This window comes from Somniosus microcephalus, chromosome 15 (genome assembly GCF_052327205.1).
Source record: "Somniosus microcephalus isolate GS21.2 chromosome 15, FLI_Smic_1.0, whole genome shotgun sequence".
NCBI classification, from domain to species: domain Eukaryota; kingdom Metazoa; phylum Chordata; class Chondrichthyes; order Squaliformes; family Somniosidae; genus Somniosus; species Somniosus microcephalus.
In genome coordinates, this window is record NC_141001.1 from 91,048,921 (window position 1) to 91,061,377 (window position 12,457).

Below are 12,457 nucleotides of genomic sequence, written 5' to 3' on the forward strand. Positions count from 1 at the left end.
CTAGGTATCAGTCTGTATTGAAAGACTCACAGATCAAATTAATACAAATGGCTAGCAGTATGTAGAAACATTAGTAAATGGATTGGAGTACTAATCCTATCATTGCCACAATTACATAATGTTAATAATAGGCAATACGGTGCCAATAAAATTACTTTGGTGCCATTATGCCATGCAGGGAAGTGGCGGAGCCAAGTGTTGTAGTCTCACTGGACACCAAAAAGATCTCTGACATAGTAAATTTATTCATATTCTAATATTACTTTAGCATTGCAAAACTGGATTTGGCTATCAGGAGCCAGAAAAATGCCTACAAATGATACTCACTCCATTTGATCCCCCATCGGAAGTTTTAGTTTTTACTCGATTACCATGCCAATGACACAATGGCAGCTCAGATATCCATCCCTCCCCCTATGATTGCCATAGCACAACACAATGGTATTTTAGACCTTATAACTGGTTGGGGTGGGAGATGGGGAAAGAGAACCCAACAAGTAGCACACATTCTAAAATTGCCTGGTCCTAATGAGCCTTGCACCAAAACGTTCTGTAACCTTAAAATATTTTTTCCTGTGTCTTGTCAAAACTTTCAACACACATTTCTGTCTGTTGACATACAATTGCATGAAAATAGAACACTGCAGTTTAAGTGTTATTTTCCTAAATAAATGCTGCTCCAGTTGGCTAAAGGTTTATTATTGAGTTATAAGAAGCAATGAAGCTTTATTAGACAGAGAACTAGTACTAAAATTGTCACTTTATTTAGAAAAACAGAACAAGCTAAAAAGTGGTGTTTTGTGTAATGTTTCATTTGTTGTTTGAACATGGAGTATTTAGCTAATACAGTAATGTGTTAAAAAAAAATTACTTAATTCCAGTCATGGATTCAATGCCCCAAATTGAGATGAGTTAATTGCATAATGCATCCAAGTTCTATCTTGGAACTCTGAACATTGCTTGCTACATACAATGAAAGCAATGAATCCACCATGCATATAAATAATCACCAATGTCATCTTACTATTCAAGAGATTTAGGGGGAAAAATTTGGTTACTTTGCGCCTCCCGTTAGCGCCCGGACGCTAACAGGGTGCAAAGCAACTAGCGCCCGAGCGCGGCGCCGCCAACAGTTCCTGCGAAATTCAGCGACGGCGGTAACCGTTAGCGCCCTGCAGCGCTGGCGATGACGCCATCGCTGTGCGCAGCGCCCCGCTCGCGATCTTCGGTAGTGCCCCGACTTACAGCCAGACGCTATGTCCGACGGGGTCAGGGGGCCTACCTGCGGCCGGGGCAGTGCTAATTAAAGGCGAGGTGCCGGGCAGCCATTTTTGTTGCTGGCTGCCTGCCAGCACCTGCCCCCGTTGCCGTCCCCGGCCTCCTGACCAGTCCCCCCGCAGAGTGCCGGCAGGCAAAGATAGCACCACAAAAGGGGTGCGACTCAATTTTTCCCCTTAGAGGTTAACACCCACCATTGCTCAAACTAATTGATAGAGTTAGAGATTAACATGGGACAGAAGAATAGGAAATAAGAAGGAAAATTAGGAAACAGAGTTGATGAGGTAAGCAGAATTATTGTTTCTTCTTGTGCTTTTAAGATCACATTCTTAGTGTATATCTATTATATATTAGTTTTACTAGTTGATCGCTCATGCTGTTACTCGCAGACAAAATTTTAAAAAAACACGCTCTCTCTTTGCTTGTTTTACATTCTCCATCTCTTTCTGTCTCCGGGAGTAGATCTTAACTTTCACCACATGGCGGTAAACTTGGCGTTGCAGATGGTCCGCTAGTTATAAACCCTGCCCGGTTTACCTTTCCATTACTCGGGCAGGGTATATAATGGGTGACCAATCAGCAATGCCATATTTACCGCCCAGCAGCGAAAGTTAATATCTACCCCTGTCTCTGACTACCACTCATATTTTCAAATCATTAACATTGTTGTTTGCCTTTGGTACTTATGTTCTTACTCTCCCCCTCCCCCACCCCCTCGACCTAGCCCCCTCCCCTCTCCCTCCTCCACCTACCCGCCTCCCCCTCCCCTCTCCCCCTACTCCTCCTAACCCCCTCCCTAGCCCCGTCCCTCCTCCTCCCCCTTCCCTCCCCCTACCCCATCCCCCCCCTCCCCCTATCCCCGTCCCCTCCACCTTACCCCCCTCCCTCCTCCTCCCGCCCCCACCTAACCTCCTCCCTCCCCCACCTAACCCCCTCCCTCCTCCCTCCACCTAACCCCCTCCTCCTCCCTCCCTCCACCTACCCCTCCACCTAACCCCCTCCCTCCACCTACCCCCCTCCCTCCACCTACCACCCCCTCCCCTCCTCCCACCTCCCTCCCCCCACCTACCCCCTCCCCCCACCTACCCCCTCCCCCCATCTACCCCCTCCCCCCATCTACCCCCTCCCCCACCTACCCCCTTCTCTACCCTCCCCCCACCTACCCCCTCCCCCACCTACCCCCTCCACCTACCCCACTCCCCCTCCCCCTACCCCACTCCCCCTACCCCCCTCCACCTACCCCACTCCCCCTCCACCTACCCCACTCCCCCTCCACCTACCACCCCTCCTCCCCCCCACCTACCCCCTCCCCCCACCCCCCCTCCCCCCACCTACCCCCTCCCCTCCACCTACCCCACTCCCCCTCCCCCACTCCACCTACCCCACTCCCCCTCCCCCACTCCACCTCCCCCCTCCACCTACCCCACTCCCCCCTCCACCTACCCCACTCCCCCACCCCACTCCCCCCTCCCCACCTACCCCACTCCGCCCTCCCCCCCTACCCCACTCCCCCCCTCCACCTACCCCACTCCCCCTACCCCACTCCCCCCCCCTCCACCTACCCCCCTCCCCCTACCCCACTCCCCCTACCCCACTCCACCTACCCCACTCCACCTACCCCCTACCCCACTCCCCCTAACCCCCTCCACCTACCCCACTCCCCCTACCTGCACCATCCCTCCCCCTCCACCTAACCCCCTCCCTCCTCCTCCCTCCCTCCTCCACCTAACCCCCTCCCTCCCTCCTCCACCTAACCCCCCTCCCCCCACCCCACTCCCCCCACCCCACTCCCCACCTACCCCACTCCGCCCTCCCCCCCTACCCCACTCCCCCCCTCCACCTACCCCACTCCCCCTACCCCACTCCCCCCCCTCCACCTACCCCCCTCCCCCTACCCCACTCCCCCTACCCCACTCCACCTACCCCACTCCACCTACCCCCTACCCCACTCCCCCTAACCCCCTCCACCTACCCCACTCCCCCTACCTGCACCATCCCTCCCCCTCCACCTAACCCCCTCCCTCCTCCACCTAACCCCCTCCCTCCCTCCTCCACCTAACCCCCCTCCCCCCCCCTCCACCTACACCCCCCTGCCCCCTCCACCTACCCCCCGCCCCCTCCACCTACCCCCCCCCCGAGGTCTCTTTTTTCCGACACAAAACATTACAGGCATCATTCTGGGATCTGATCGATTGGAGGATCATTATAATTATAGTCTTACATTTCTATAATCATACTTTCTAAGAGACAAAAAAAAACTTGTAATGTAGACTGCTTTATCACACTCATAATGGTACTCTGGTCAAGTAGGTCTTCTAAAACTCTACTAGTTTTATATGTTCAGCATCCCAAAACTGGGTATGGGGAAAAGGAATTCTCAATAGGGCTTAATTAAATGGTAATTATTTAAAAATAGTACCTTATGTAGTGTTAACCCCTGGACGATGACTCCACCTTGAGCATCCTCTCGCACTGCCAGAGATCTGGAGTTGGTCAATAGGTCTCGGACTTCCTCATTGTACACCTTAAAAATCAAATTTATTAGAATTTACAAGATGCAAGCTCCATCTCATGTCTCTGTCCAGCTGATGTATTGTCAGCACTCCCCTCCCCTCCCATGCCAATTTCCTCCTTCCCCTCCTGAAGGCTTCAATTACTAAGTGGCGAATTTGAATCCTGTCTTCACATACGTGCATCTGCAAAAGTTACTGCACAACGATCAGGAGTGAGAATGGTCAGAAATGGGAACTGCTGCTGATTTCTCCCTCACTAGCCAATAGGCACTCAGGCAAACTGTAATTCCCATGTTACCACCCCAGCTGGTACCAGCTAACTCAGCACAGACCAAGGATCGAACCCAGCACTATCTTGATCTGTGTAGGTCAGCTGCTCACTGGTGATGAAGCCTCATCAACACCAGCACAGGCACAAAGACAGAATCGATCTCGGTACCTGACCCAGAACATGAAGTCAACAGGCTTGTGAGCCCACATGTACTTCTTGGAACGGAAAATAAACTGCATGACCAGAAAAGAAAAACTTTGAAAAGTCACAGTGGTTATATATTAATTTTCTACAATAAAATAAAGTGTGATACATTTCTTGACCATCACATTGCATCACACTTTTGGTGTCACACTTATGTAGAGGAAATTTATTATAGGCATATTTCTTCCAACAATAAAGTAAGCCAAGCCTTTGGGAATGTACAGAAGAAACTTCCCGCTCCAACAGTAATCGCAAACCAGCAGTTTCAGCCTATGATGTAAAAATAAGACTTGGCAATCACACTTCAAAAATAAAGCCAGACAATTCATCATCTGTCCTGAATTACACGCTGAAGAGCAATTAAACTGATTGACCCAACCCTGCACAGTTGCCTCACTAAGCAATTAAACTCTAATCTGCTTACTTAACAATCAAACGTCATGGCTTTCAAAGCACACAGCTCCACATTAACAATGAAATGATATATTGCATATTACATTATACAACACTTCTGTACTAATAAAACAGTGTATTCTCTGATTACCATGAGCAATGTGATGGGAGATCTGTTAATTATTAAAAATCAATCTGAATTGTAGATGCTTATTTCTGCATTTTTATGATCTTTAAGAAAAACATCACACACATACTGTTATCTATTAAATAGAAAAGTGGCTGGGCTCCAGTGAAGTCAGTCAAAGAGAATCTCCTCACAGAACATATTTCATACTTAGCACTAGCAACTACAAGGGTCATTTTTCCTAGTAATTTAATTTCATGCTTGCATCACCCATTAACTTCAATTTTGGCAGCAGAATTTTTAGCTACATAGCTTTACGTAAAATGACAGGAAAAGGTGAGTGTTACAATAATGATGATCCTGCTGCAGTTATAATAAAGCCAATCAGGCACAAAAGTTTACTCAAAAGTCTACACAGGTTGCAAGTATAATAAGCACAAATCAATATGGTGTCTGCATGGGACTCATATTACAGTATCGGATAATAAAATCTTCAAACAATATTAAATCTCACCTCCAAGTATGAAACTGCAATGTCACAGCATTTCTCATCTTTCACCTGTTCTATTCGATTGTATAATTCCTTCATAGTTAGATACATCACCCCAGGTTGTCCAGATGATCCTAGCATGGTGTGCGTTTTTCCAGATCCTGTTGCACCATATGCAAAGACTATGTAAAAAAAGACACCATAGTTACTATACCTTCATCAGGTGACAGTGGGTCTCATTAAAACTGATCAGTTTTCAATTGAATTAACATTTGGTAATCAATTTTGTGTAGAGTTCAATTATAAAGACTCCCCCACTCCTCAATGGTTATCACTATTTATTTTGATTCAAAACATTTTTCATAATACAATGGGTCAGGTTTAAAAGTCAGGAGTATGAAAGAAAATGACCATGGTATGGCATTTAACATAGTTCAAAAGACAATGCATGCATTTCAAAGAGAGAAGGAATTAAGGGATGTGGCAAGAAGGCAGATAGCTTTCCTGTCCTTTTTAAGTATTACTGGTGGATTTCCCATGGCTAGACACAAAACATACACAATAGATATCTATATAATAAAAATATTATGCATGGCCTCACTTTCTGTCTACAAAGCCTTACTTCCTGTTGTAACATTTATCATCACACTTTTTGAGTCAACGTTCCCCATTATAAATTCCTTTGTCCTATTTATAATGCAAGCTTGTCACACTGTACTTACACCTTCTCTCAGTGGTGGCACTGTAGCATCTCAATTTTGCATCTCCAAGCTCACCAGCCTGTTCTGGAGAAATTCCTAGGCTCCAACCAACTCTACTTCTCCGTTTTCCAAATTTCTGTAAGTGTTCTTGTTTAACGTACAAATACATCAAACACCAGCTTTTGCTGCACCACTTTTACTTCTTATGGGAATGTGCCTATGCTGTCTAATCCCCTTGTTTTTGATAAGTTTTCCATTGTTTGTGCAAGGTCCTATTTACCAGTTTTGTCCCTCACTTTAACAGGGTTAGTTCCCTTTTATTAATCTCATTGGCTTTTTTTCCCTCCACTGAATTACCTTCCCATTATCTTTGAGCGCCCCCTCTCTTTTTCAACTTTTAAATTAACCTAATTATATGATGGTCACTGCTTCCTAGATATTTCTCTATCCTTTCATTATCTACTTCCCCCACTTTGTTTCCAAGAACTAGATCTAACATTGCCTCATTCTTTGATTGACAAAAAAAACTCATCTAGAAAGCAGTCCGGGATATATTGTAGGATCGGCTCTCCTTTGTCACTTACAGTTTATCTTTGGGTAATTATAGTCACAATTATTCTGACCCTTTAGTAACTGCATTTTTATTTACATACCTCTTCATCTCGGCAGTGTACATTAGACTCTCAATAGAATAACATATTCCTTCAACTCCAACCAAAATAGATTCATCAACTCAAACCTTCTTCTGTCTGCTTGGCCATCTGACTCATTCTACCCCAGCATCCCGATTTGTCTTTTTCTTACAAAAAGCAAAATACAGCAGATGCTGGAATTCTAAAATATAAACAGAAAATGTTAGAAACACTCAGCAGGTCGGGCAGCATCTGTGAAGAGAAGGAGGTCGGGTTAATGTTTGCGGTCGATGACCTGATGACTCCGATGAAAGGTCATCGACCTGTAATGTTAACCTCCCCTTATTTCTCCACCAATGATGCCTGACCTGCTGAGTGTTTCCAGCATTTTTGGTTTGTTTTCTTCTTATCTTTTGTACATGCTTTGTGCCTTTTGCTTTCCTCATTGTTTTTCCCCATTCACCAGCAATCAAAGTGCAAGTGCTTTGAGAGGAGCCCCACACTTCCATGTCCCCTCTCACCATCATCCCGCTCATGGGCCACCCGCACTTCCCTGCTAGCAAGGAGCTGGAGAGCACCTTGCTGCACGTCAGTGAGGCCATGAAGCCCCACATCTACGCTGACATCTCTCCTCGGGAGGAGGTCTATGAGCCTCTGCCATCTATTCTCCATAGATAGCATGTGCTCATGTGAGTGGCACATCAGCTGCTCCATGCAGCTGGCCATCCTTTCCATGGAAGCGCCCACAATCGCTCATGTTGGAGATGGACTCCTCCATTCTCTGAACATTTGCAGACATCGCGGTCGCAAAACCTGTCACTTTTGGGTGAAAAAGTGCATCCTGATTTCACTCCTAAATGGCCTGGCTCTAATTTTAGCATTGTGCCCCCTTGTTCTGGAATCACCCACCAGAGGAAATAGCTTCTCTGTATCCACCCCAACAAATCCCGTAATCATTTTAAATACCTCGAGTAGATCACCCCATAACCATTGAAGTTCATCCAGCACAAACAGTCAGAGACACTTGCTGCACACGTGGTTATCCTGGACACAAAGAACATCCAGGACTTCCCAAATTGTGCACATACTACACATCATGGGCTTCAGCTGGCCCTCCCTATATTAAACTGTTGTCTTTAACAAGTTTACTAAAAACAAAACACAAAACCTTAAATGATTTAACCCAAGTATAATTTTAGGCCAACTGCAACTCAAGCCTCAACTCCATCCAAGGCTTTATTAAAAGGCCTGTTGGAAGAAATTTGCACATTAGCTACAAAAAAAATTGTCTGTAATTGAGAAGGAATAGGAATTATGCAACGTGGTATGGTATATACCACAAGAATCTCTCCTGACACTGCGGATGGCAAGTCAGAGAATGTGCAGCTTTAGAAGGACAGAAAAATTATACCACATAAAACAAAATTATTATTCTGGTGCTAAAATGTGGGTGTGTTTACCTTTAAAGCTACAAAGTCTAACTGGACGATTTAGACATTCTGGCTCGCATAAGATTCTAGATTTTTTTTAAATTACTTTTATTTCTAACAAAGACAGAACAGTAACGTAGTTTAAACTGTTATTTCAAATCCTGTCTATTCCCCTCAATGACGCTGATAACATTGGAGAAGGGCGAATTTCAGGACCGAAGACATTATACTGTAAAGATAGGCACATATAGATTATTAAATAAATAAGCTACTTGGATAATATTGAGCTTAAAGGGTTGTTCGGATTAAAACACAGGCTTTTTATCACAGCAGGGGGTGGGATACTGCTGTAATATAAAAGTCAATAGGCTGATATAGAGCATACATCAAAGGTTTTGTACAACAAAGCAATGGCTCGGTAAACACAATGATCGGAAGTAACAGTATTGTATGAGAAGACATTAGGTCTATCATCCCTGACTACAACGACGTGTATTTATATCTCTCTCTTAGGCAGTCCCTCGGAACAGAGGATGACTTGCTTCCACACTAAAAATGAGTTCTCGGGTGACTGATGAGTCCAATGCGGGACCTACAGTCTCTGCCACAGGTGGGGCAGATGGTGGTTGAAGGGGCGGGTGGGTGGGGTGCTTGGGTTGCGTTTGGCTTCCACTTGCTACCTGCGAAGAGACTCGAGGTATTCAGCGCCTTCCCGGATGCTTCTCCTCCACTTTGTGCGATCTTGGGCCAGGGATTCCCAGGTGTCGGTGGGGATGTTACTTTTTCAAGGAGGCTTCGAGGGTGTCCTTGAAGCGTTTCCTCTGTCCACCTGGGGCTCTCTTGCCGTGCTGGAGCTCCGAGTAGAGCGCTTGTTTTGGGAGTCTCGTATCGGGCATGCGGACAATGTGGCCCATCCATCAGAGCTGATTGAGTGTGGTCAGAGCTTCGATGCTGGGGATGTTGGCCTGAGCAAGAACACTGACATTGGTGCGCCTATCCTGCCAATGGATTTGCAGGATCTTGTGGAGGCAGCATTGGTGGTACCTCTCCAGTGCTTTGAGGTGCCTGCTGTACAGTGTTCTGCCAACGTCAGTATTTATATAGCGCCTTTAACGTAGTAAAACGTCCCAAGGCACTGCACAGGAGTATTTTAAGACAAAAAATTTGACACCGAGTCACATAAGGAGAAATTAGGGCAGGTGACCAAAAGCTTGGTGAAAGAGGTAGGTTTTAAGGAGCGTCTTAAAGGAGGAAAGAGAGTTCGCGAGGCGGAGCGGTTTAGGCAGGGAATTCCAGAGCTTAGGGCCTAGGCAACAGAAGGCACAGCCACCAATGGTTGAGCGATTATAATCAGGAATGCTCAGAGGGCAAAATTAGAGGACTGCAGGTATCTTGGGGGGTTGTGGGGCTGAAGGAGCTTACAGAGACAGGAAGGGGCGAGGCCATGGAGCGATTTGAAAAAAAGGATGAGAATTTTGAAATCGAGACTAGAGGAAGTAGTAAGGGGTTTTGCATCTTTGAAAGTACAGGAAACTTTCGATTTACCGGCACCTAAATAACCGGAAATCTCGGTTAACCGGCAAAATTCAGGAGTAGGTTCAGGTAAGTTTTACTTCATATTGTACTTGCCTTCCTCGATCTGTTGCTGTGCAAGGGTGTGGCTGCAGCTGTTGCTAAGCTACAGAGACGCTTGGAACTTGTGGCCATTGTTCTGCACTTGTTGCTAAGCAACAGGGTTTGTTGCTTTATACGGAGCTGTCAGCTCTCCGTATCTTTTACTATAGCTTTCGGTTATCCGGAATTTTTGATGAACCAGCACCACGTCGGTCCCGTCGGTGCCGGATAAAAAAAAGTTTCCTGTAGATAAATCACCAGGCTTGGATGAAATGTATCCCAGGCTGTTGAGAAGCAAGGTCCCACATTGCAGACTGGTCAGAAAAGTAAAAGCCCATGGGATCTAAGGAAAGTGGCAAATTGGATCCAAAATTGGCTGTGGCAGGAAGCTAAGGGTAATGGTCGGCAGGTGTTTTTGTGACTGGAAGACTGCTTCCTGTGGGGTTCCGCAGGGCTCAGTGCTAGGTTACTTGCTTTTTGTGGTACATATCAATGATTTAGACTTTAATGTAGGGGGCATGATTAAGATGTTTGCAGGTGATACAAAAATTGGCTGTGTGGCTGATAGTGAGGAAGAATGCTGTAGACTGCAGGAAGATATCAATGGACTGGTCAGGTGGACAGAAAAGTGGCAAATGGAATTCAATTCAGAGAAGTGTGAGGTAATACATTTGGGGAGGGCTAACAAGGCATGGTAATAGACAATAAATAAGAACATAAGAAGATAAGAACATAAGAAACAGGAGCAGGAGTAGGCCAATCGGCCCCTCGAGCCTGCTCCGCCATTCAATAAGAACATGGCTGATCCAATCTTGGCCTCAACACTACTTTCCCGCTCTCTCCCCATACCCCTTGACTCCCTTGTAGTTCAAATGTCTGTCAATCTCCGCCTTGAATATATTCAATGACTCCGCCTCCACAGCTCTCTGGGGAAGAGAATTCCAAAGATTCACGACCCTCTGAGAGAAGAATTTCCTCCTCATCTCCGTCTTAAATGGGTGACCCCTTATTCTGAAACCATGCCCCCTAGTGTTAGATTCCCCCACGAGGGGAAACATCCTCTCAGCATCCACCCTGTCAATCCCCCTCAGAATCTTATATGTTTCAATAAAATCACCTCTCATTCTTCTAAACTCCAATGAGTATAGGCCCAACCTGCTCAACCTTTCATCATACGCCAACCCCTTCATCCCAGGAATCAACCTCGTGAACCTTCTCTGCACTGCCTCCAATGCAAGTATATCCTTCCTCAAATATGGAGACCAAAACTGTACGCAATACTCCAGGTGCGGTCTCAGCAGCGCCCTGTAAAGTTAGATCAAAACTTCCCCACTTTTATACTCCATCCCCCTTGCAATAAAGGCTAACATTCTATTAGCCTTCCTAATTACTTGCTGTACCTGCATGCTAACTTTGTGTTTCATGTACTGGGAACCCCAGATCCCTTTGCACCACAGCATTTTGTAGTCTCACTCCATTTAAATAATAATTTGCTTTTTCATCCTTCCAAAGTGGATAATCTCACATTTTCCCACATTATACTCCATCTGCCAAATTTTTGCCCACTCACTTAACCTATCTATATCTCTTTGCAGACTCTTTGGGCTGGATTTTGTTACTGGGGCGGGCTGGGGTCGTGTAATCCGCTTTTCGTGTTAGCCACCTGATTCTAAATCGATGTGGGAGAATGAAGCAATCTTAACTTGTGGGCAATTGAGTTCCAGCATGTGGGAACCCATGGCCCAATTAGCTTTTTCAGTCTGAAACTCGCCTCCGATGACGTCATCATTGCTGCTGCATTTAAGGTCTGCAACAAGCCTTGCTCCTTCTGCAGACTGCCAACCTTTTGGCCTTTGCTGCTACAGGGACCTGGAGGCAGAATGACCAGCCAGAGACCTAGGTCTGCTCCCAGGTTTGATGACGTTGCCCTGCAAGCTTTAGTGGAGGGAGCAAGAGCACATAGAGAGGTGCTCTTCCCTTCTTCAGGGAGGAAGAAGCCTCCCCAGCAGACCAAGGCTGTGTGGATCCAGGTGGCCAACTCTTTGTCAATAACCCGCAGAACCCGGCTTCAGTGCAGGAAGAGGTTTCATGACCTTCTGCGCACTGGAAAAGTGAGTATGAATTTCCCATCACCCTCAATCTGATCCCCATTGCCTTTCCTCACCAGCACTCAGCTTTAGCAATCTCTTCCTCCACATCCCACTTGACACTGACATCCATGCACCCTTACCCATTCCCTCTCTCTCTATGGTCACATTCACCTAACTATTCGACTATGCAGCCCTCACACTCCCTATCACTGTGATGCTATGAAAACAACTTACAAAACACAGGGAGGGCCCTTGGTCTTACCACCTCACTCCATCTTTGTCTCCTTCTAAGTATCTATGCTATGGATTCTCTACACTCACTCCTTCATTCTCACTCAAACTCCACTTGTCTCTCTCATTGCAGAAGAAAGAGCTCACAATAAGAGGGAAAGAGCGAGGACAGGAGGAGGGCCACCCTCTGTAGCCCAGCTCACCCCCTGGGATGTAGTGGTCCTGGAGATCATGGGAGTGGAGGACGATGCGCAAGTGGGGGACAGACAGACGGGTGCATCACAGCAAGCTGGTGACAGAATAGTTTTCCATCTCTCTCATTGACATTGCATGAGTCGCTGATAATGATTCTGAAGCTCTAACAGATGGAATTATGATCATCTGCAATATGCAATCTGCATGTAACCTTGGCATCACATCTCTGACTCTTTCCTTTACTCCCCCACAGGACCATCGCAAGCACCCATCCCCACTAGCCAGGAG

General features: G+C 46.3%; 1 protein-coding gene across 2 annotated transcripts in view; it reads right to left on the reverse strand.

Annotated features, from left to right (window-relative positions):
* Nucleotides 1-12,457, reverse strand: part of kif18a (kinesin family member 18A) — a 155,117-nt gene that overhangs the window by 129,761 nt on the left and 12,899 nt on the right. For both annotated transcript variants that reach the window (XM_086008122.1, XM_086008121.1), the window contains exons 3-4: nucleotides 5,301-5,458; nucleotides 3,698-3,802 (exon numbers count right to left, since the gene is read on the reverse strand). In XM_086008122.1, the coding sequence (XP_085864248.1) occupies nucleotides 3,698-3,802; nucleotides 5,301-5,458 (263 nt within the window). The remainder of the gene's footprint in view (nucleotides 1-3,697; nucleotides 3,803-5,300; nucleotides 5,459-12,457) is intronic.